At 36.3% G+C, this 25,700-nt stretch overlaps 1 protein-coding gene across 1 annotated transcript in view; it reads left to right on the top strand.

Moving 5' to 3' along the window:
- Positions 1-25,700, top strand: part of LOC110454559 (multiple epidermal growth factor-like domains protein 10) — a 36,108-nt gene extending 10,408 nt beyond the window's left edge. The window contains exons 7-25 of the mRNA XM_021504130.1: positions 2,718-2,855; positions 3,909-4,046; positions 5,981-6,118; positions 8,447-8,584; positions 8,921-9,061; positions 9,628-9,765; positions 12,065-12,205; positions 12,835-12,996; positions 13,818-13,911; positions 15,160-15,224; positions 16,543-17,033; positions 18,277-18,364; positions 18,711-18,781; positions 19,573-19,609; positions 19,893-19,990; positions 20,792-20,920; positions 22,141-22,289; positions 22,930-23,065; positions 25,046-25,700. Of these exons, the coding sequence (XP_021359805.1) occupies positions 2,718-2,855; positions 3,909-4,046; positions 5,981-6,118; positions 8,447-8,584; positions 8,921-9,061; positions 9,628-9,765; positions 12,065-12,205; positions 12,835-12,996; positions 13,818-13,911; positions 15,160-15,224; positions 16,543-17,033; positions 18,277-18,364; positions 18,711-18,781; positions 19,573-19,609; positions 19,893-19,990; positions 20,792-20,920; positions 22,141-22,289; positions 22,930-23,065; positions 25,046-25,105 (2,552 nt within the window). The 3' untranslated portion in view covers positions 25,106-25,700. The remainder of the gene's footprint in view (positions 1-2,717; positions 2,856-3,908; positions 4,047-5,980; positions 6,119-8,446; positions 8,585-8,920; positions 9,062-9,627; positions 9,766-12,064; positions 12,206-12,834; positions 12,997-13,817; positions 13,912-15,159; positions 15,225-16,542; positions 17,034-18,276; positions 18,365-18,710; positions 18,782-19,572; positions 19,610-19,892; positions 19,991-20,791; positions 20,921-22,140; positions 22,290-22,929; positions 23,066-25,045) is intronic.

Below are 25,700 nucleotides of genomic sequence, written 5' to 3'. Positions count from 1 at the left end.
TAATACTTTTAACACTGCGGGTGTATGGATAATGCTTTTAACACTTTGGGTGTATGGATAATGCTTTTAACACTACGGGTGTATGGATAATACTTTTAACACTATTGGTGTATGGATAATACTTTTAACACTGAGGGTGTATGGATAATGCTTTTAACACTGGGTGTATGGGTAATGCTTTTAACACTATGGGTGTATGGATAATGCTCTTAACACTGGGTGTATGGATAATACTTTTAACACTGCGGGTGTATGGATAATGCTTTTAACACTTTGGGTGTACGGATAATACTTTTAACACTGTGGGTGTATGGATACTGCTTTTAACACTATGGGTGTACGGATAATACTTTTAACACAAATGTCGGTGTATGGATAATACTTTTAACACTGCGGGTGTATGGATAATGCTTTTAACACTGTGGTTGTATGGATAATTCTTTTAACACTATGGGTGTATGGATAATACTTTTAAAAATGTGGGTGTATGGATAATGCTTTTAACACTGGGTGTATGGATAATGCTTTTAACACTGAGTGTATGGATAATACTTTTAACACTGTGGTTGTATGGATAATTCTTTTAACACTATGGGTGTATGGATAATACTTTTAACACTGAGGGTGTATGGATAATGCTTTTAACACTGGGTGTATGGGTAATGCTTTTAACACTATGGGTGTATGGATAATACTTTTAACCCTGTGGGTGTATGGATAATACTTTTAACACTATGGGCGTATGGATAATGCTTTTAACACTGTGGGTGTATGGATAATACTTTTAACACTGTGGGTGTATGGATGATACTTTCAACACTGTGGGTGTATTGATATTGTTTTTAACACTGTGGGTGGATGGATGATACTTTTAACACTCTGGGTGTATGGATAATACTTTTAACACTGTGGGTGTATGGATAATACTTTTAACACTTAAATTTGGGAGTATGGCTAATACTTTTAACACTGTGGGTGTATGGATAATACTTTTAACACTCTGGGTGTATGGATAATACTTTTAACCCTTAAATTTGGGTGTATGGCTAATACTTTTAACACTGTGGGTGTATGGATGGTACTTTTAACACTGTGGGTGTATGGATAATGCTTTCAACACTGTGGGTGTACGGATAATACTTTTAACACTTTGGGTGTACGGATAATACTTTTAACACAAATGTCGGTGTATGGATAATACTTTTAACACTGTGGGTGTATTGATATTGTTTTTAACACTGTGGGTGTATGGATGATACTTTTATCACTGTGGGTGTATGGATGATACTTTTAACACTCTGGGTGTATGGATAATACTTTTAACACTTAAATTTGGGTGTATGGCTAATACTTTTAACACTGTGGGTGTATGGATAATACTTTTAACACTTTGGGTGTATGGATAATACTTTTAACACTGTTTGTGTATGGATAATACTTTTAACACTGTGGGTGTATTGATAATACTTTAACACTTTGGGTGTATGGATGAAACTTTTAACACTGTGGGTGTATGGATGATACTTTTAACACTGTGGGTGTACGGATAATACTTTTAACACTGTGGGTATATGGATAATACTTTAAAGTAAAACAGAGTAAAATATATCACAGCGTCATCACAAGATAAGATGGTCTAAACACTCACACTGGATATGAACAGAACAGGACAGAACGCGATGCTGAAAACTGTATACGTTATATATATTACTAATATACTTTGACGTCGACTGCTCAGGCCAGAGTTCACTACCTTGATGACGTTCTCATTTTTATTTTTGTTAATCTTTACCTATAACCAAATATTGTAGGTAGAATCACATGTGTGCCTTGTGTTCGTCATTAATGATACAAGGTGGATTTCTTAGTCCCCGATGTTTGCCGTAACCTTTGTTAGCCACAGTTAGCTTTTTTGAGTAGTGGCACAGTTCATAAGTAACTCAATATTATTTTTTTTTCAATCAATCAATTCACCTTTTATTTTTGAAAGTCATATAATTGAGGGTTTTTTTACGCACCTGCCCTTCTGTTTCAACAGTAGTTTAGACTCTAGCATTTCCGATGAGTCCTAAAAGGAAGTAACAGCTGTGAGATGCAGTGTATTTCATTTTTGGCATATTCTATCTAAAAACAATTTATGTATGGTGTGTATCGTATGCTCCACCTTTCAAAATTTAAATTTGATATTGATCAGTATACCTCTAGCTTATGAAATGTATATATTTGAGGAGTTTGACGCCCTCACCCCTCCCCATTTCTGTTTCAACAGTAGTTTAGACCAAATTGGAAGTCCACCTTTGTGGTCTCTATAGCATCAACAATGAACCTAGAAGGAAGAAATAACTGTATGATGCAGTGTATTTCATTTTTGACATACAGTATATATGTCCAATATTGTCGGTGCAATCACATGTGTGTTGTGTTGTGTGTGTGTGTGTGTGTGTGTGTGTGTGTGTGCCACAAGTTCATCGTTCTGAAATGAAAGTTTAGTCACAGGCTGGAATTCATCAAATGTCAAATAAAAGTGTAAACTCTTTATGTGTCTATGTTCAGATATCAATAGTAGAAAGACCAAATATTAGCATTGCAGAATAATCTTAACTTTTAAATATCCTTCGTTTGATTTCGAATATGAACAATTGCGGAGTTATTATTTCAAAATCACCAAAAAATTATATTTGCTCGATATTATGTTTGGTTCTGGTTTTTTTAATCAGTTTGTCCTCCTGGTCAGTTTGGTAACAACTGCCTGATGACGTGTCATTGCCTGATTGGCGGTTGTCTCCCTACGGACGGCATGTGTATCGAGAACGCCGGGTGTGAACCAGGATGGCAGGGCCTCTCGTGCAGTGAAGGTACTGTACACACATCGCATACCATTTATACCCTCCATATGGTTTCTCTTCGGTAGTTGTATTGCAATTATCCCGGGGTTTTTTAATTCTCCTGAATCCCATTTTTTTATTATTGCAGATAATATTCATTCGTAAATGAAAACGGGTATACTCATTTAAACATAAGAAAATCAGTGATAACATTCCAGTTAACATGAGTTTTGTGTAATATCCCATCGTTATATATTCATAGGTTATCCCACGGTGTCTGCGATGAACTCGAGATTTTATCCGTGTGCGATGAAAGAAAGTGTTCGAACGCCAAACAGTGATATTACTGTGCGATAAACAGTTTATCATCTGTTTGCGTGTGGGAATACAATGAACCTTAAAACTATGCAGAAAGAAATTATTATCACAGAATTATCGTAATTGGCTTCTCCATATGCATATTTACGCTTAAAATGATGTTGTTATTCCCACATTTTCTTTGTAGTCTTATGATGATATTTTTGTGACGGACAACTTTGTGTCGATATTATTTCCGTTTCATGACTTCACTTGGCGCAAGAATACATTTGAGGAAATACTTTCCAAAATGGGAAAAGTCCCTTCTCAATGTCTTCTCGAGTACTCTCACACTGACATCCCGTGATAATGAGTTTATCATGCCACTGATATTTGGTATAAAGTAGTATATAGATGAGACATTGCCGATTGTAAGATGAATATCCAATCGAACAAGTCGATTCTCGCGTGTGACATGAGCTCTTTAGCGAGTAGGTAATTCAAGAAAAAGAAACTCACCAGAATTGACATCAATCCTAATCGTTCCATCATACACAAAGATGATACGGACATCGCGCCGCTTGGCGATGTTATTTTTTTCAGTTTGCAGTAATTCAAAACATAAACCATGACGTGCGAATGAAGAAACAGGTAACGGGAGAAACAATCTATTATGTCAAATAGTTACGGAATCTGATGGGTTTACTACACGCAGTTTTAAACTGGGATTTATCTTATTCTACAAGGTGGAGTTTAAAATCGTTTTTTTATGTTTAAATATTTCAGAATGTGATCCATCAACTTTTGGAGATGGTTGCACACAGCAGTGTGGGTATTGTCTGATGGGGGCAGCATGTGACCATATAACCGGTCGTTGTCCGGGAGACTGTGAGGATGGCTTTCAACAGCCTCTGTGCAAGCAAGGTTAGAGTAGCAGTACAAAAATGTTTTTTTTCAATTCAAAATATTTGATTAAATCAAACAATTCAATGGGAATTGGGCAACAGGCTATGCCTATTCCGTCTTTGCGTATTGCAGAGTTATCTTCTCTTGGGAGCAGGGATTGATTGTTACGTCATTGGTTTGTGTTAGAAAATTACGTCGTTTTCTGAAAAATTGATGACGTAACTCTCACAAACCAATGACGTAACAATTAATACCTGCTCACAAGAGAGGATAACTCTGCAATACGCAAAGACGGAATAGAAGCCCTTTTCCCTTGGGTTACATACATTTCAAACAATAACATAATCATAATTTAGACATTGACAAATTAGCACTGGCTTGGAACATTAAATAGTACTTAAAATACTTAATACTTAATAGTTAATAGTTAATAGTCTCTATCTATCTCTTAACAAAGCAAAATTAAAAATTAAAAAATTAAAATAACTGAGGTGAAACAAATACAGTTGGTGGTTTTTTTGTAATTTTTTCTTTACATAGTTACCAGTTTATATAAAATATATTTCAAAGTGGAAAGCCATGTATGTGTGTGTATACTGCATTTGTAAATAATCAAATTTTATATATTTTACAACATATATCAATATCAAAAACTGGAACCTCCATTCAGTACAGTAAATATTAAATAGTATCAGTTGAAAAAATTGTAACACCAACTAGTCCTCCATCACCACTCCTACTCCAGATAACAATTATAACTGGGCAGCACTAAAATGTCCATACATACCACCACTGTGTGCTTACCCAGTCATTGACAATCCAGAGCAGGAGCCGTGTTGAAGGAGTATTCATGTAGACATGTATATATACATTAGCATTGGGACTGGAATTAACAGTTATTTCTAAATCTGTTAGTGGATTCAATATATTTCTGACAAAATAATGTTGCAGTAGTATTGGAAGTTATATTTGCTGTTTAGGGGATAGTACGTTGTTTTGAGTGGCTATACTGGCGCTTAGAACATGAAATTTGTGTTTGAACTCGAGACCGATAGGTCGAGAGTTTAAACCAAATTTCATGTTCTAATCGCCAGTATAGACACGAAAAACAACGTACTATCCCCATTCTAACACACCTTAACAAATAAACTACGCTAATATGTTTAGAAACATTGTAGGCCTATTTCCTTGTACAAAAATACTTTGTGACCTGAACTGGCGACGTGTCATTCTGCAGCGGACTGACCAATCGGAAAGAAGCTTTCAAAAGTCGGTCATTTAGCCCCGCCCATACTGGCGAGAGCTCGATCTGTATGTTGACGAGGCGGAATATTTGGATTGTTCGTGAACGTCCTGTTACCAAAGTTTATACGACACATTCGGATTAATATTGAACAAGTTCTTACATTTCCATGTCAGTATGCATACCAATCGGTGCTTATCGACNGTGTACTTTTTACATTTTAATTCATTCAACAAATACATTTCATCGGTCGTTTCTGTTCTGTTGCCTACTAGTCTGTATCAGCGGGATTTCGCTAAGAGGCGAGCTTGACGCCATATTGTTTTGGTTAGAAACGGGGCGTGGCTGAAGTGCGATGGGAGGAGCTTAACACGATTGATCATGATACATGTACTATCGCAGATTAGAACATGGTCCGTATCCAATCAAAACACGTGTTGCAAACGAATCGTGTTAGAATATATGATAGTGATCAACTTCTTCTTTTGAACTGCTATTGACATTCAACATGATTGGACATCTAACTAGGTCTTGCCATGCCATTGCAAATATTTGGATATTTAACCTTGCTATCGATGATCAAAATGATGGGACATCGAACTAGGTCTAACCATTACATAACGAATAATTACGTAATATATATTGCATTACAAATGCAAGAGATGTACAATATGCAACTCTCACACACAATCAATGTTTCTTTTAACAGCATGTGGTGGCAACACCTACGGAACGAACTGCGCTCAAGTCTGTGGAGCCTGTAGGGGTTCAATACCATGTGAACACGCGTCGGGAGTCTGTCCGGATTCTTGTGAGCCTGGTTGGACTGGACTGTTGTGCAAAACAGGTAACTTAGATGTTTGGCCCCTTGCCTAATCAAAAAAAAAATCATAGGGTGCATATTTCATATTTTGTGTGATGTTAATGGGTTCAAAACTAGTGCGGAGTTCAGCAAAAGTCATATCCCAGATTTCTGAGATGACAATATTTTTCTGAAGTAATATAAATATGAGCTATATGCCATGGATCTAAAATATTTAACTTTATCAAATCATACCTATCATGAACATAACGGAATTATTTTAGTGTATGTTTTGTTTTATGCACATGTGTTTCTTGTCACTCTCTTTGATCAATAAGATAAGGGAGACAAATCTTAAAATATCTGTATTTCCAATAAAGTATATAAATTCACCTTTGTTTGTTAACGCTGTGGTATAGTTTGTCGTTGTTTGTTAACGCTGTGGTATATTATGTCCTTGTTTGTTAACGCTGTGGTATATTATGTCCTTGTTTGTTGACGCTGTGGTATAGTATGTCCTTGTTTGTTAACGCTGTGGTATATTATGTCCTTGTTTGGTGACGCTGTGGTATATTATGTCCTTGTTTGTTGACGCTGGGGTATATTATGTGTCCCTGTTTGTTAACACTGTGTTATATAATGTGTCCTTGTTTGTTGACGCTGTGGGATATTATGTGTCCTTGTATGTTGACGCTGTGGTATATTATGTGTCCTTGTTTGTTGACGCTGTGGTATATTATGTCCTTGTTTGTTGACGCTGTGGTATATTATGTGTCCTTGTATGTTGACGCTGTGGTATATTATGTGTCCCTGTTTGTTAACACTGTGGTATATAATGTGTCCTTGTTTGTTGACGCTGTGGTATATAATGTCCTTGTTTGTTGTCGCTGTGGTATATTATGGGTCCTTGTTTGTTGACACTGTGGTATATTATGTCCGTGTTTGTTAACGCTGTGGGATATTATGTTTCCTTGTTTGTTTTCACTGTGGTATATTATGTGTCGCTGTTTGTTAACACTGTGTTATATAATGTGTCCTTGTTTATTGACGCTGTGGTATATAATCTGTCCTTGTTTGTTGACGCTGGGGTATAGTATGTTTCCTTGTTTGTTGTCGCTGTGGTATATTATGTGTCACTGTTTGTTAACACTGTGTTATATAATGTGTCCTTGGTTGTTGACGCTGTGGTATAGTATGTGTCCTTGTTTGTTAACGATGTGGTATATTATGTCCTTGGTTGTTGACGCTGTGGCATATTATGTTTCCTTGTTTGTTGACGCGGTGGTATATTATGTCCTGGTTTGTTAACGCTGTGGTATAGTTTGTCGTTGTTTGTTAACGCTGTGGGATATTATGTTTCCTTGTTTGTTGACGCTTTGGTATATTTGTGTCCTTGTTTGTTGTCGCTGTGGTATATCATGTTTCCTTGTTTGTTGACGCTGTGTTATATTATGTTTCCTTGTTTGTTAACGCTGTGGTATATTATGTCCTTGTTTGTTGACGCTGTGGTATATTATGTTTCCTTGTTTGTTGACGCTGTGGTATATCATGTGTCCATTTTTTTTGACGCTGTGGTATATTACGTGTCCTTGTTTGTTGACGCTTTGGGATATTATGTCCTTGTTTGTTAACGCTGTGGTATATTAGGTGTCCTTGTTTGTTGACGCTGTGGTAAAGTATGTGTCCTTGTTTGTTAACGCTGTGGTATATTATGCCCTTGTTTGTTGACGCTGTGGGATATTACGTGTCCTTGTTTGTTGACGCTTTGGTATATTATGTGCTTGTTTGTTAACGCTGTGGTATATAATGTGTCCTTGTTTGTTGACGCTGTGGTATATTATGTCCTTGTTTGTTAACGCTGTGGTATATTATGCCCTTGTTTGTTGACGCTGTGGTATATTACGTGTCCTTGTTTGTTGACGCTTTGGTATATTATGTCCTTGTTTGTTAACGCTGTGGTATATAATGTGTCCATGTTTGTTAACGCTGTGGTATATTATGTGGCCTTGTTTGTTGACGCTGTGGTATATTATGTCCTTGTTTGTTAACGCTGTGGTATATTCTGTGGCCTTGTTTGTTGACGCTGTGGTATATTATGTGTCCTTGTTTGTTGACGCTTTGGTATATTATGTGTCCTTGTTTGTTGATGCTGTGGTATATTATGTGTCCTTGTTTGTTGACACTGTGGTATATTATGTCCTTGTTTGTTGACGCTGTGGTATATTATGTGTCCTTGTTTGTTAACGCTGTGGTATATAGTGTGTCCTGGTTTGTTGACGCTGTGGTATATTATGTGTCCTTGTTTGTTGACGCTGGGGTATAGTATGTTTCCTTGTTTGTTGACGCTATTTTTTCAAAATTGTTTTCCTGAAGAATGTAACCCTGGATATTATGGACAAGATTGCAACCAAATATGTAACTGCAGAAATAATACGGCTTGCGACCCAGTCGTAGGTACTTGCCCGAACGGCGAGTGTGACTACGGATGGACTGGCCTCACGTGCGGCGATCGTAAGTGCCATGCTTTTAATTGTATTTAAAAATATTATCATTTCTATGTCAACGGGAAAATGAAAGTTATTAAAGACATCAAGATCAGGACAACATATCAACAGTGTGTATTTTTGTATGTCGACCGGTTTTATTGACTGATAGTTCGGACGTCAATACTGTGTATATAAATGTTATATAATTTGATAACAAAGAACAAAAGGAGATATTGGAACACTTCAAGCAGGTAAAATTCAAAACAAAAATTAATTTAAGAATTTGACAGACAGTAAATATCTAAAATAATTTCAAAGTTAACGTCAAGCGTCAACATAAACTGTTGGTTTTGTCTGATAGGCTGTCTCCTAGGTACTTACTCATACAACTGTCAGAAGACATGCAATTGTCTGGTGGGATTTTGTGATCCTGCGGATCCGGAAGGTATATGTCCTGTTCAAGGATGTTTACCAGGCTGGACGGGACGTGCTTGTAATGAAGGTAAACAAAGGATATATTTATCCTCTGATAAATAAGGAATTTTCAATATAATTACCCGTTGTCGAGGTTAATCGTCAAAGGTGTGATTCACAGTAATTTAAGTGAAGAGGAGGATTATTATGTTAGAGATTTGCTAGAAACATTATAGCGAAAATCGGATTCGCTTGATCCTTTTTTCAAAAGACAAGATGATAATACATGCAAATATGTGTATTAATCAAACTAATGCATCACAATATTGGACAAAACATACATGATGTCTCGATTTGTTACTATGAACTGGGGAATTAAAACGGTGCTGTTTAAAAAATAGTAAAGCAATTATTTGATTGATTATAAGACCGTATTTTTCCTGTAAAGTTTAAAAGCGAAAAGATAGATACAAAAAAGCTGAAACCGTTTCTACCCTAAAGAAGAACCAACTCGTCAAAACCCTTCAATTCATTTCGTTTGTATAAAGAAATCCCTAATTGCACTCCTGTGTAAATGGAATTGTACAGATTTTATAATTTCTTACTACTCACTTTTCAAACCCCCACCAGTAAGGTCAGATGTATTCATTTCAGTTTGTCGTAATGGAACCTACGGCCCCTCGTGCACGTGGACATGTGGCGCCTGTTTCGGGGAGGAACCATGTGACCACAAATCTGGTGTGTGTCCAACCGGATGTTCCCCGGGATACACCGGACTAGCTTGCATCTCAAGTACGTATCACGAAAACGACTGTACAATCAACCGGAAGTCCGAAACCTAATGACGCATGTCTCCTTGCTGTAATTTTGACTCCTTTCTAAAAAGAGTTCTATACTTAGAGATGAGTAAATCAACTTTTAAACATCGCAATTGAGTTTTAAAATGCAGGCTGTAAAATACAATGGTGCAAGTTATCTTTATTTATTAAATAATATGTTGATGAAAAAGAAAGGGACAATAATTTTATCTTGAATATATCAATGTGTTTTGTAATTTGCAACCATATATTTGGATACTCCTATCATCTATGTAATATCTTACATAATTAATATGGCGATAATAACGGATAACTTACTAGTGCGACATCCATCTTTCCCTTTTGAGAGAGGTTGAGTCTATGTTATCCATTGGCTAGACTATTTTAGTCTGTTGATCGTGACTATGTACCTCGGGCAGGGCACGAGTCTAAAGGTCTCTGCATTCCTAATTTGTGTTTCAGTGTTGTGTTTCCTTTACTATTTACAAGATAAAAATAAGCCGAGAAATTCAAGCGACTCTGACCATTACACCGACGCGGCTACCGAAAACGAGGTTTTGATGTTGAGCTCAATACTCTCGACACGATCAAAGTGACAAATCGTCAATGATTTTGTCAGTATGTAACTGATTAGTCCGAATTATTCTGACGTTTTATCGATTTTTTTCATATCGGTCTGTCGTCGATTAACGTCAGAACTCTATAATATGCGGGAAATATGCGACCCGCGCCCGGAGCGCACTTCAAACTGATATTTTAGAAACAAATCGTCACTTTCACACACATATCGCACATGGATCGAAAGATCTATTCTTTATGCACTAGGTGTTATCAATAAGATGTTTCAAAGACCATTACGAAAAGCATTTTCCAACGTTTTCTTTACCAACTCATGTTTTTTATGGAAACTAGGCCATGAGAAATGTCACATGACTTGACGAGATCTCGCGTTACCGAAGGTATTTCCCAACGTTATGACGTAGGCCGGCGAGATTTTAGTCACGTGGCATTGGAAGGCGGGGCTATCAAAAAACTAGAGTAAAACAGAGTAAGTTTGAAAAAATATGTTTTTAGTGATTGTATTAGTTGTTTGAGGCATGTTCTGTTTGTTCATCTTGTTCATAAAGAATTGATCTTTCGATCCATGTGCGACATGTGTGTGAAAGTGACGATTTGTTTCTAAAATATCAGTTTGAAGTGCGCTCCGGGCGCGGGTCGCATATTTCCCGCATATTATAGAGGGCCGGAGTTCTGACGTTAATCGACGACAGACCGATATGAAAAAAGTCGATAAAACGTCAGAATAATTCGGACTAGTAACTGATGTGACGTAGAACGAGAATTCGCGGCCAGGAGAGATCACGGATGCGAGTCTGATGTATGGATGGTAAACATTGCGTTCAAATATGTATACATCGCGTTCTTACATATGTATACATTGCATTCTTACATATGTAAACATTGCATTCTTACATAGGTATACATCGAATCTTACATAGGTATACATCGAATCGTACATAGGTATACATCGAATCTTACATAGGTATACATCGCGATCTTAAATATTAGGTATACATCGCGTGCATCCAGTATTTTTGTCCCAATGGTACGAACCGTATTGATTAACACAATATACCAATACTAGTATATGTGTCTACCTAAGTAGATGCACCGTGTCTAATAACCGCACGCTTTTTGTCAACTTCATTTTTTATGCGTTTTCTTTTATCCAATGGTGCTAAAATATAAAACAAGTGGAGAGGAATCACCAAGCCCATAAACAGTCGATTTGACTACAGAGATCTCTTCTGTTACAGCGTGTGCTAACTGACTACAGATATCTCTTCTGTTACAGCGTGTGATAACTGACTACAGAGATCTCTTCTGTTACATCGTGTGATAATTGACTACAGAGATCTCTTCTGTTACACCGTGTGATAACTGACTACGGAGATCTCTTCTGTTACAGCGTGTGATAACTGACTACGGAGATTTCTTCTGTTACAGCGTGTGATAATTGACTACAGAGATCTCTTCTGTTACAGCATGTGATAACTGACTACGGATATCTCTTCTGTTACAGCGTGTGATAACTGACTACGGAGATTTCTTATGTTACAGCGTGTGATATTTGACTACAGAGATCTCTCCTGTTACAGCGTGTGATATTTGACTACAGAGATCGCTTCTGTTACAGCATGTGATCACTGACTACGGATATCTCTTCTGTTACAGCGAGTGATAATCGACTACAGAGATCTCTTCTGTTACAGCGTGTGATAACTGGTGGCACGGACAGGATTGCACATTGAGGTGTGGCTACTGCTATAGAGACGCCATATGTAATCCCGTTACCGGGGTATGTCCGAATGGATTGTGCAGCACGGGATGGGGTGGAGCCACATGTACAACACGTAGGAAACTTTATAAGCATATTGTATATGTTTTGTTGTTGGTTTTTTTCATTTTTTTTTCATTTGAAATTTTACTGAAAACATGTTACTTGAAAAAATACAGTCGTAATAGGGTAGGATGAATGTATGAATATGTCTAAATGATTCCTTAAGAATAAACTTCCTAATAAATTGCCACCAGTTTAAAAGACGAGTCATTACGTTTTCCTCTGTATTAATGAAGGGCATAATTAGCCTTTGTACTGTATATATAAACCTTACAGAGTTGTATCATTGATTTGGTACATCTATGAATCTAAAACGTATATCTTTGCCGTTATTGCAACATCTTAATCTTTGCTTTCCTTTCAGTGTTGATCTTGTTCATTTAATTTTACGGATCCCCTCATATCTCCTTCGTTAATGATGTTTGCCTGAATGAATGGCTCTACATTAATCATGCTATCTTTGATGCCGAAATGAATATCTGTAGTAAAATGGATAACCACAGATATACCGAAAATCAGATCCATTCGAAAAATAGAAAAATGCTCAAACATATGACTTCTGTTTGTTGGTATAATAAATCACTATTTTTTAAATTACCGTCTTTGTATTATAATGCTGTTGATTGTATTTCTGTTGCCAAGCATGCCCTTCCACAAGGTTTGGTGAGGGATGTCTTTCCCTGTGCTCAGAGAACTGTGTGAATCAGGAATGTGACCGATACAACTCCTCCTGTACTTCCGGTTGTATACCTGGATACCAGGGACACGCATGCACCGAGCCGATACCGATAGGATCAGTTGATGGTAGGAGCATACGATTTAGACAAGTGAAATTGACATCGAGAACCCTCAAGGGAGAAAAACAAAAACTCTATCGGGGACCAAATCGAATAACTTATGATATTAACCCCAAATTATGAAATTATTATCCGTATACTTCGCATTGCTTTATCATATACTAGGTGGTATGGACGGAAGCTACTGTTTAAATGGACGAATTTGAAAATAAAAGCACATTGGAAAGTCCTTAAAAAAAAAAATGGTTGTCGTTTTGGTTTAACTGTTAAAGTGGCGAAGTAAAATGGACCGAAAGATCAGTATTGCTATTGATACTGACCAATTTTATACAAACTCATCTACCACTTTAAGTTTGTGTATTTGATGTAAAATTAGTTGATAAATATCAAAATCGCGATAAATCGATCATAAAATGAGCCAGTATTTTTTCATCACAGTAAAGTGTTATGAAACGCAACCAAAGATTAGGGATACACTTGAGTTTTTGATATCGTCTATGGTATTGCCTTAATAGAAATATGTCTTTGTTAACATGACAGTATAAAATGTTGTATAAAATAATCACATCAGAAATGTGTAAATGTGTCCTGTTTTTTGCGATTTGATGTTTGCACCTAACGTGAAAATAGTGTGATGGATTTGAAATGTATCGGCTATTATCGTTCCGATACTACTCAACATAAGCAATCAGGCTGCATACCTTTGTGTGAACTCGTATTCATCCAAGCAATTAGAACGAACGTCTAATATTACACCTTACATGGTGTGTCTTACCCATATCTTTGATTGAAACACACGTATTACGTATTATGGTGTTGTTTTTCCAGATTATTGGAGAGAACACACAAAGCTCGTTCTCTACATCATAGCGGGGATTCTTTTCTTGATGGCTTTTCTTGTGATCCTGTGTTGTCTCAGAAGGTAGGAACCGTTCAAAGATATTTTCACAAAGAATCTCTCGACTTGCTTTTGTTGTCAGTGTGTCTTTAATTTGTATTTGATATCTTCAATACAAGCAAAGTGATGTTCAACAAAGTATGCATCTTTCGGATTCAAATATTAATAATGTGGAAAACTCGCTCTGTGATTTCAGGGACCTGGGACTGTATTCATGAAACCGTTCTCATTCTCAAGTTTGGATTCTGTACTAAAGCCCGTTTTCTTGTCACGGTGTTAAATTTAGAACAAAAGACATTTTGTTGAGGATTTGAAAAGAAAAAAACCCACTTTCAAACCGAATATTCTTTTCAAAGATACAGAAGGTTTTTTGACCGTATCACATGGTTTAATTGCATGTAAAGAAAGTTGCCTTGAGCACAGAATCCATGTTTGAGCATGAGAACAGTTTCACGAATACTGACCCTGCACTCTAAAATGTACTTTCAATGGATAATATTATTAATGGTGACATATTCTGTGAAAATCCTTATTTTCATTGATGAATTAATGCTCACACCAAAAGTGCTATAGAATGCTATTCCGTCTTTGCGTATTGTAGAGTTATCTTCTCTTGAGAGCAGGTATTGATTGTTACGTCATTGGTTCGTATGAGAAAAGTACGTCGCTTTCTCAAAAATTGATGACGTTACTCTCACAAACAAATGAGGTAACAATAAATACCTGCTCTCAAGAGAAGATAACTCTGCAATACGCAAAGACGGAATAGACAGCAAATAAAATTGTTGCAATCAGAGTTTAGCGCAAATTTGGTGAAATAAGATTACCACCAAATTATCTTAAATAAGTAATTTAGTCATCCTCGCATAATACTTTTTTATTTAAAGAAATGAATATAGGTAAAACCATCTGAACTCTTAATTCCAGAAAGAAAGTTCTAAAATGATTTCATCATGCGTCCATGTACTGCTAAGCTATACTTTAATTGATTGTTTCGTATAAACATTAGTGCATTGTTCAAAACTACGGTACATGTATACTGCCCGGATCATATATATTGACCCTGTCTACATATATCTAGTGCAGTACATTCCAAAACAAAACAATACATTGGCGGAGTCAATTTACCGGTCTGGGTATGTAATGATTTTTAACAATGGATATCGTTAAATCTGAAACATTGTTATATTGTACACAGGCTTTAGGCGTTCAATAGCATTGTTTTATCTCACGATGTGGCCATTTTTCAAACTGTCATATTCCTATCCGTAGACGTACACTGAAGGAACGAAAAACGGACCCGGTGGAGATCGACATTGAGGAATACGCTGTTAAAGGTAAGCATACTTTTACTTATAAATGTATTGAAATATACAAGTGAGTCAAGATCTTTTAGCTTCATCATAAAATTTCGTTTGATTTCAATCTATGTTCTTGATTCTTCATTATTAAAATTGGAAACTTAACAATGATTGTTATACATAATCTGATGCGAAAGAGAGAACAAAATAGTTCTGCTTGGATTTTGAAGTTTATCACACAAATAATGAAATTTTGTGTTGTTAAGCTGACAAATACTTGAAGAAGAACTGCTTTTAATAACATGGAGCATTGTTAGCTTTATCATTTGAAAAGATTATGTTATATTTTATTGATTACGTTTTACTGACAAAATTTATTCATAATATTGTAACAAAAATGCAAAACATTCAGAAATCTGTACTAAGACTGTATGCAAATTTTTAAATGTAAGACTACAAGAGCAGGTGTCATTCAGATGTTGCAAATATGATTTTTTTCTGTAAATTTGAGCAGATTTTTAAAAGATATTTTATCACGACTAGAAACTTGAACAGTAATCAAAGACTTTTATGATACTGCAGCCTGATCATTTGTTAATTGTATAACTTAAATCATATTTTAAGGTTTAGATGAAACTGAACATATTTATTGATATATCATGAAGCTTTAGAAAAAAAGTCAGTGATCGTATTATAGTCACATCGACAGTTTATTTGTGTATGTACTTCAACTAAGATACACTAAAAGTCCAATTTATCTCGTTATCAATTTATCAATTTAAGTCTTTACATGGTACAAGGAATGCTTTAAAGACAAAAGACATGTGTTCGACTCCTTTCCGTGCTGTTTTGATATCTCCTTTATTTCTAGTGTTTTTGAATTGGAGGTTTGATTTTGTACTTGACTGTTGACGCTGCAGTATTATTTTGACAGTCTTAGTACACAATTTCCATTTATATGAGCATGTAAAATAGTATCTTCAACCAATTTGTTCTTATCGCAAAGATAATTTATACATGTACATGCTACAATCATAGCGTAGGTATACAGTATACATTTATGTTTTATTGTCAATACATATATACACAAAATCTGCTCAGTACTAAATGTACTGAACATGCGATTGTGAATACACCCATCTCACACGCGTGCGTGAGTAAATATAAACCAGAACAATATATAATACAATTGACATTGAGTCATATTAGTGTCAACAATGTAGATCTATAAAGATTTGTTATAATGTGTATTTTTTATATCTATATAATCATGATAAACCTAAGGTATGTTAACCATGTAAATCTATGAATATTGTCTTTAACCTGCTTTTCATAATGCTATTCTTTTGCCAAGCTGGAGGAACCATTCCGTATCAAGATATAACTGCCGAAGCTAATGGCGACCAAGAAAACGAAAACATAGCAGAAACGCCTCTGGATGACGTACCGACAGACGACCAAGCTGCACTTGTTGACAATCAACTCGATTCGGTGGACACTACACCAGAGGTAGTGGCTCCACCACCAACAGAAATAATAGTCGAGAAAGAGGAGAGGGATGCAGATACCAACGGCGAAGAAACTGAGGACGATAATGATGAAAACTATCCCGATGGTGATGTCGGAAAGACAGATGTAAACGATTCTGGTATAGGAGTTGCAACGGCAGCACTGATCCCAACACCGGCGACAACAGCTGCAACTAAAGGGGGTTCCGATCCTCCAATTACAATGACTCATGGGTTTGCGTTACCAGAAATTGTTGGAACAAGGATTTTATTGTCAGGATTTGTAACTGCCGTTAAAAACAGGAAGGAGTTAGGGAATTTGGCAAATGAATTTAAGGTAACTTCGATTTTATGTCTTGAGTAATTTTCATATTGTTCCAACAAACATTCAAATGATGTCATAGAAAACGTGTTTTCATATATGTACCGTTTATACTGACACATCCTTATTCTATGTTAATACTTAAAATGCATTTATTTCCATTTATTAATTCATCATTAATATTGTGCATCAATCACGTAGTGTTCGTTGCAAAAAATATATAAGGGATTATTCATCCACGACACCTTGGATAAACCTGCTTGGAGTTGGTAACACATTGGACATTATTTCATTAGTCAATCTTCTATATAGGACGTCAAGTAACAGTACTTGCGGTGTCATCTTCTATTGTGACGTCATAGTTCATGGCGTTTGTTTCTCTGACTGGAAACCGGAGTAATGTTTTCCCAAGAGAAACATGTGGTGTTATGTTTATATAGATATAATATCTGAACGTTTTTGGAGAAAATGTTTCCCATACTCGTGATGGTTGATTATCATGTTTGTCTAGTTAATTTGTTAGTTAATTTTCAAATTGTTAAAAGACACTCGATACAAACCGTGTCTTGAAACATTTTGAAATTTAACTTACTTTGAGACGACCTAACAACTAGGTTGTGATATAGCGGTTTATAAGAACCACGAATCATTCTTTTAGGAGACACGGCAGTCTAGTTGTAGGACGCCGGGCTCGTGACCGAAGGGTTGCGGGGATCGAGTCACGGCACGGCACTGTGTTGTATCTTTGAGCAAAATACTTTACTCCACTTGTTCCAGTCTACTCAGCTGTAAATGAGTACTTGCTTCGGCAGTACTAGAATTGTTGAATGCTAGCTGTGAGCACCTGAATGGCAGCACCGGCTGTATACTCAACAGGGATAGAGTTGAGAAAGATATTGGTTGGTTGCAAAGGCCCTATAACCACGGATAATAATTTGTGAACCGCTTTGCGACGACCTACGAACTAAGTTGTGATAAAGCGGTATATAAGAACCTCGAGTTATTAATATTATTAATTTACTCGAGTTAGATACTTGTTAACATGATAACCAACCATCACTCGTTGAGGAACCTCTATATCTATTTTGTATATTTACCACTTTGACAACCATCCACCCTATACATATGACAAACACCACTAACGACTTAATCTGTAAAGAAGCGGTTTGGCAATATCTTACACTTTTTCGTTACCAGACAAGGCAACTGACACATATCTTAATGACCAGAAGCAAATAGATACTTTCTCTATCTGCAGAATTTACCTGAAGGTCCTCAGCGTCCAGTCACAGAAGGCAAAAAGTCGGAAAATAAGGAGAAGAATAGATTCAGAAACATTCTTCCATGTAAGTTATATCAGTGTAATCAATATATCCGTGTATTTTGTGCATGTTCTATGCTGTTCGCTCGCAAATTTAGGAAACATTCAGTTTCAACTTTCAATAAAATAACAGGTTGCCATTTAACTTATTTTTTCGAACCTCCGTACTTATATACTAGTCAAAGTTTGTTATTGCTAAGGCTTGCAATGTGACTAGCGTGATTGTTTTTGTTTTCGATTACATATGAGCGTATATATTATCAAGAGTTTTCGTTTGGTGTCTCTTGATTTGTTTCTTTTCTTATTTCATATCAGATTTACATACAATGATATATTTTAATTTTTGTATTATGTGTGTTTTTGAAATGAAGATGACCATTCGAGGGTTGTACTGGAGAAAAGCACCGGCGGAAGTGATTATATAAACGCCACCTATATTGATGTAAGTTCAATACGGATAATTATCAATGTGGAAATACGAATATCATTCAAATAGATGTTGTTCTTTTTTTCAAAATATTTCATCAGATGTAATATTATCTCTAGATATATTATTTTCGAGATAATGCTATGTGTATTAGAAACAATAATAAATATTGCCAAAATATTTTTTTAAGATTATGAAAACGGTAAATACAAAATTATAATGGAGTTGCAATTTCATTTGAATTTATGAAACTTGTTTTCTTAATGATATTGAATGGAATTTTTTTCAAGAGCCTTCTTGTCACATAGGCACCAGGTTTTGTCAAAAGTCCTACAAAATAGTATTCCTTTCACCTTAAGCTTTGCAATCTTATGACAACTTTATCAAAAATTGTATTCAATTGAACGTCACTGTGTTCTCTTAAAATTGATTGCGTTATGGCTATTATCTGCCTCATTAGGCTGTAACGATAGGATATATCACATGACGTAGTGCATAAATCAATATTATATGAGTGTAATCACTTTCTAACGTGATTGCCACATTATTAAACCTGTAACTACACATTTGAAACTGATTTTAACGGTTAAGGCTACCGCTCCTGAAAAGAATACCATAGCTTGAGGGATTTTTTTAAAATATAAAGATATAATAATAAAGATGAATTAACAACATATCATCAACAACAATGTTTCAAAGTGTAAGCTTTGTATTTTATGCATCGGAATATGATTATTCCATGTTAGAAATGTAATAATAGTACCTATTTTGAGAATCCGTTTTAAATTGTGTGATTTTTTTTACAGGGAATGGACAGTGAACGACAGTACATTGCTACGCAAGGTTTGTGAAGAACAAGTAACCAAATAGAGACCTCACATATATTGGTGTTTTTTTCTTAATTGCTCAACTGTACGTCTCATGAACTCGAATATATGATTCAAACATAAATGAATTTTAAGTGCCAAGCATAATTGCAATATCTCGCTTTCAAATTTTCGTCGGATCATTATATTGTTGTACCAATATATTTTCCCTAAATGACTTAAATGTTTGATGTGCCGTAAATCAATACAAACTCCTTTGTTTCGTTTTCTCATTTCAATCGTTTTCATGTCTATTTCAGGGCCAAAGGACGACACAGTGGCTGCCTTCTGGCAGATGATATGGGAAAACAACAGTGGGAAAGTGATCATGTTGGCTAATCTGACAGAATTGGGCAGGGTATGGTTTACATCGATGTTTTATTATTCTTAATCACTATCATACTAGTTGCCCAACAAAAAAATGTAGCAATAATACAGTGTATCCCTGTTTATTTTGTTCCTTATATTTTGTGTTTGAACAACATATCCATCTGTTTTCGTATTTTGTACCTCACTTACCCCTGTTTTCCTAGCAATATCTGGAAACACACAATCATACTTTGACAAGTTGCATTTCTTATACCATAGCTCATTGGAGAACGGGAACGATGTTTGTATGATTTTCTCTCTACGTATACAAAAATGTTGCTGATGTGTAGCGGAACTAAACTTAGTCGATCGCCGGTTACTAGGGAACTCAAATATTTTGAGACTCTCCGTCTATATATCAGAGGTCATGTGGTCGAATCCCGGTCTGGCCGTGTGATTTTCCCACTCCTAATACAGTGTGTTTTTTTTACCAACCATTGTTTCAAGTGTTGTGTGTTCACCTGTCACGAGAATACCCGAACCTTGATTGTAAATAGCTCTTTCTTCGGGGGCAAAAACTTCAAAACAGGGAGGAGCAATGTAGCGATCACCGGCGACCACGTAGCTCGATTTGGTAGAACGTCTGGATAGAGTTCGAAGGTCCCGGGTTCGAATACTTCTCTAGTTGTACATGAATCATCTCCTGTTACATATGTATTTTCATCCCATGCACATGACCTTTTGTTTTTAACATAAAGTTTGCATCGGTGAGATAAAGGTTGCATTAATATAATGTATGTTTATTTGCAGGTTCTTTCTTTGGAATTTTATTTGTTTATATTTATTTCAGCCGAAATGTCACCAGTACTGGCCTAGTGTGTCTGAAACCACCCAATTCGGAACGTACGTAGTTACTACGGTGTCCGAAAAGGAGAGCAGTTGTTTTACTACTCGTGAGATACAGTTACAGCGTGCTCAGGTACGTACGTTTATACCAGCCAATTGTTACTTACCAGGTTGTTGTCCCACATCTGGACACTGTACCCCGCCAGCCCACTGTCCCACAACAAGGCACTGCTCCACACGAAGCAACAACCGCACACCAAGATAAGTCCTAAACCAGGCTTCCGTACTTCTCCAGACTACTGTCGCCACTGCCCCACACCGAGCAACAACCTCACCCTAGGCTACTACCCAAAGCAAGACCTCTGTACCACTCCAGACTAGTTCCCACAAATCCACAAACTGCATCCAGCAACAAACCAATTAGAACATTGTCCCACAACAAACCAAATTATTACACCAAGCAACAACCTCACACTTGGACACTATCCCACGCCTGATCAAAGTCCAACATTAAGCCACAACCCCACGCCTGGTCACTGTCCCATACATGGTCACTGTTCCAGACCTGGTCACTGTCCCACACCTGGTCACTGTCCCACACCTGGTCACTGTACCACTCCTGGTCAATGTCCCAGACCTGGTCACTGTCCCACACCTGGTCACTGTCCTACACCTGGTCACTGTCCTACACCTGGTCACTGTCCCACACCTGGTCACTGTCCTACACCTGGTCACTGTCCCACACCTGGTCAATGTCCCACACCTGGTCACTGTCACACGTCAATCTACAGTCCAACACCAAGCAACAACCCCACACCAATCCACTGTCCCACAACAAGCAATTGTCCTACATCAAGTCACAACCTCTCATAAGGCCACTGTTCCACACCTGGCCACTGTCCTACACATGGCTTCCGTAAAAAAGGAGTGAAAGTTCGTACCCCAGTTAAAGGCATTGCCGTTGACGATTTTAATGTAGTTGTTTGGCGCTTTTTTTATTGATTTACAATCAATCAAACCCTTGCTAAACATTTTGATTTTGATTTCCATTTCATAATTATGTCATTTAAATATGAAATTGTGGAAAATGTCCATCAATTTAAAGATTTGTTTTTCAAGAAATATCTAGAACTTCGTTCCGAATGAGGGTATTATTGCGTTAAGCGGCATGAATGCAAATTCATGGATCTAAAATATGTTTTCTTCGATTACTTTGATCTTGTTTTCGTTTTTATTAATTTTCTTTTTTATTGCATAAGTACAAATTATACTCATTTGAATTTTATTAAAAGTCTGATTTTGACATGTGTCCGGATTGAGACAGCTTGCATTGTATTGACTATTGTTTATCAGGATAAGACCACGACTAGAACGATACACCAGTTACACTTCACGACCTGGCCAGATCACGATGTCCCCACTGTCGAGCAGCTGCTCAGTTTCCATAGCAGTTCCACAAACATTCAGACGCCGCTACAGGGACCGGAAGTAGTTCATTGCAGGTAACAACTAGAAACCGGAAATCGTTAACCTAATGTACTAAATAGAATGGTCTGTTTTACAAATGATTTGTATTCCATACATCATAATATATTGCCTTGTTAATGAGGGAGATTATGATTTACACTGATATGTTAGTACATACTATTGGCAGATTTTCACATTAATTTATACATCACCACACACTTGTAAACAAAATATGTCTGTAAGCGCCCTATCATACAGTTGTAATGAAAATATGCCTGTAAGCGCCCTATATAAATACCATTGAACGATACCGTATACTGTAAACGATCACATTTTAGCGCATTGTTGATTTATAACAAATAAACACATTGATCAATTGGCGCAACCAAAATAAATGCTACAGAAGATAGTTTATGGAAAATGCAAACTAGCACATATATAATCTAACGAAATATTAAAAGCGCGCAAAGTGCTAAAATAACGTTACCGCTAAAAATCATGTAAGCTTACAGTATCAGCCTTACAAGGATACTGTTTGTTTGAGTGACTACTAAACTAAATATCAACAAATTATCTTAACACATAACTTTTCCAAGTTAAAGATGCGTTTATATCTTTAGCAAAATAGAGAAAAGTATGTATAAAGCCTTTCATTTGTCTTATATTGTGTAACAGCGCCGGGGTAGGTAGGACTGGTACCTATATCGGCCTGGACGCGTTAACGAAACACGGACGGTATGCTGCCTCTCTAGATGTATACGAGTATACACTCAAGATGCGAAAAGACCGAATGAACATGATACAGACAGTGGTCAGTATGGGTTTGCATAGGATTTGTCTGTAATGATTGTGTGTATGGTTAGTGTTTATAGATTGTGTGTATGGTTAGTGTTTATAGATTGTGTGTATGGTTAGTGTTTACAGATTGTGTGTATGGTTAGTGTTTATAGATTGTGTGTAAGGTTAGTGTTTATAGATTGTGTATATGGTTAGTGTTTATAGATTGTGTGTAAGGTTAGTGTTTATAGATTGTGTGTGTGGTTAGTGTTTATAGATTGTGTGTATGGTTAGTGTTTATAGATTGTGTGTATGGTTAGTGTTTATAGATTGTGTATATGATTAGTGTTTATAGACTGTGTGTAAGGTTAGTGTTTATAGATTGTGTGTGTGGTTAGTGTTTATAGATTGTGTGTATGGTTAGTGTTTATAGATTGTGTGTATGGTAAGTGTTTATAGATTGTGTAAGGTTAGTGTTTATAGATTGTGTTTAGGTAAGTGTTTATAGATTGTGTGTATGGTTAGTGTTTATAGATTGTGTGCATGGTTAGTGTTTATAGACTGTGTGTGTGGTTAGTGTTTATAGAATGTGTGTATGGTTAGTGTTTATAGATTGTGTGTATGGTTAGTGTTTATAGATTGTGTGTATGGTTAGTGTTTATAGATTGTGTGTATGGTTAGTGTTTATAGATTGTGTATATGGTTAGTGTTTATAGATTGTGTTTAGGTTATGTTTTGTGTATGGATTGTGACTGTTAATAATTGTATGGTTTGTGTATTGACAGTGTGTATGGATTGTTTATAGTTTTCGTTGGGAGTAAAGTTTTCGTGTATTGATAATTGTTTGGTTTGTTTGTTGTTTTTGTGGTTTGTAAAATTTCGTGTATTGTTTATTGTTTAGTTTGTGTGTATTGATAGTGTGCACGGATTGGTGGGTTTTTTCGTGATGTGTAACGTTTTCGTGTATTGATAATAGTATGGATCGTGTATTGATAGTGTGTATAGATAGTTTGTTGTTTTTGTGAGGTGTAAAGTTTCCATGTATTAATAATTGTATAGTTTGTGGGTTGATGTTTGTGTTTTGGTCTGTATAGTTTTTTACGTAAAATTTGTGTATGGTTTGTAAAAAAAAAAATGTCAATAAGGTACTTTTTTTAAATATTGTTTATGCATGATGTGATTATTGTTTATGAAGATATGTTTTGGGTGTGGTTCATATTTTTGTTGTTACATTGTTATTTTTTTGTGAAGATTTGATATATTGAAACCACATATTGTATGTCGTGCAGGAAATATGTATCTTTCTGTATCAGACAGTTTCGCCTTCGGGTTATTCATGAGGGTGCACAGTGTGTTCCCTTTCAGTTTTTCCTTTTTGTATGTATGTCTATGATAAAAAATCCTATAAGCATTTCCCTGACGCGTTGATGTCTTATCAACAATATTTTTTCCTTCACTTTAAAGGAACATTCCCGGTTTCGAGGTACAAAATATTGTAAAAAATGTGACCACTTAATAAAAAGAGAGTATGTCGTCATCAAATATCACAATAGTATTGCTCATGTTTCAAGCGCCTTTGAAGGCACGGTGAATGTGCTCTTTTTTACACCTTTTCATACGGTAGGAAGGAGTGAAAGAATTATTAATCACTGTGATCTAGAAATCTCAACACTAGAACAGCATGTAGTGCTGGTACTGGACCTCCAAAATCTAAACCTCGTGTTTAACTCATTCACCCCTGAAATTTCATAATGAACTATTCCAACCTTTGATTTGGAAGAGTTCAAATGTGTCTTCAGGGGTGAATGAGTTAAATCTCTCTGGATATTGTCACAAGTCTTGGGCATGCACAAGTCTAAGGAATGTTCAAATATAGGGCATGTGCAAGTCTAGTGCATGTACAAATATAGGGCATGTGCAAGTCTAGTGCATGTACAAATATAGGGCATGTTCAAGTCTAGTGCATTTACAAATTCAGCAGATTGTATACTAACCATATGTTTCTGTATTTCAGCACCAGTACATCTGTCTACATGAAGCGTTGGCGGAGGGGCTGCCGAATGCAACGAGTTAATTCTAGCTTTCCTCACACATTTAATTATTTTACCATCACACAATCGTGTTATTAGATTTTACAAAAACAAAGCCAATCGTCAATTACAAATCGGACTATGACACAGTCAAGTCTCGATAATTTAGCCACCACTGATTCCAGTCAGTGTTTTATGGGACACAAGTTCGTTTTTTTTCCTATTATATGATGTCCATGTAATGCAATAGTCATAAGATGACCGAAGCTCGACTGGATATACCGAAAGAACGATCAACCATTCAATCGTTAGAATTTCAGTCTATTGGAAAATTCCACTAGCCACTTTACTGTATAGGTCGTCACAGATCATTACGGATCAATCATCAAAAATAGTGTACATAGGTTTTTATGAAGAATTCAGTATACTGATGTATTCACGAAAGTTAAGTAAATTGCGGTTAAGGGTCGCTGCCCAATTGCAGCTGAAACACTAGATAATTCCTATAAGCTTTTCATTAATTTCATTTAGACTATAAATGTAGCGTGACTGGGCCTGGTCCTACCATTGACAAGGTAGTTCAATCAGTAAGAGCGATTGTCTAATGATCGGAGGTTCAGGGTTCGAACCCCTAGTCTG

Source organism: Mizuhopecten yessoensis, unplaced genomic scaffold (genome assembly GCF_002113885.1).
Source record: "Mizuhopecten yessoensis strain PY_sf001 unplaced genomic scaffold, ASM211388v2 scaffold7907, whole genome shotgun sequence".
NCBI classification, from domain to species: Eukaryota; Metazoa; Mollusca; class Bivalvia; order Pectinida; family Pectinidae; genus Mizuhopecten; species Mizuhopecten yessoensis.
This window is presented reverse-complemented; position numbering and strand designations above follow the sequence as displayed.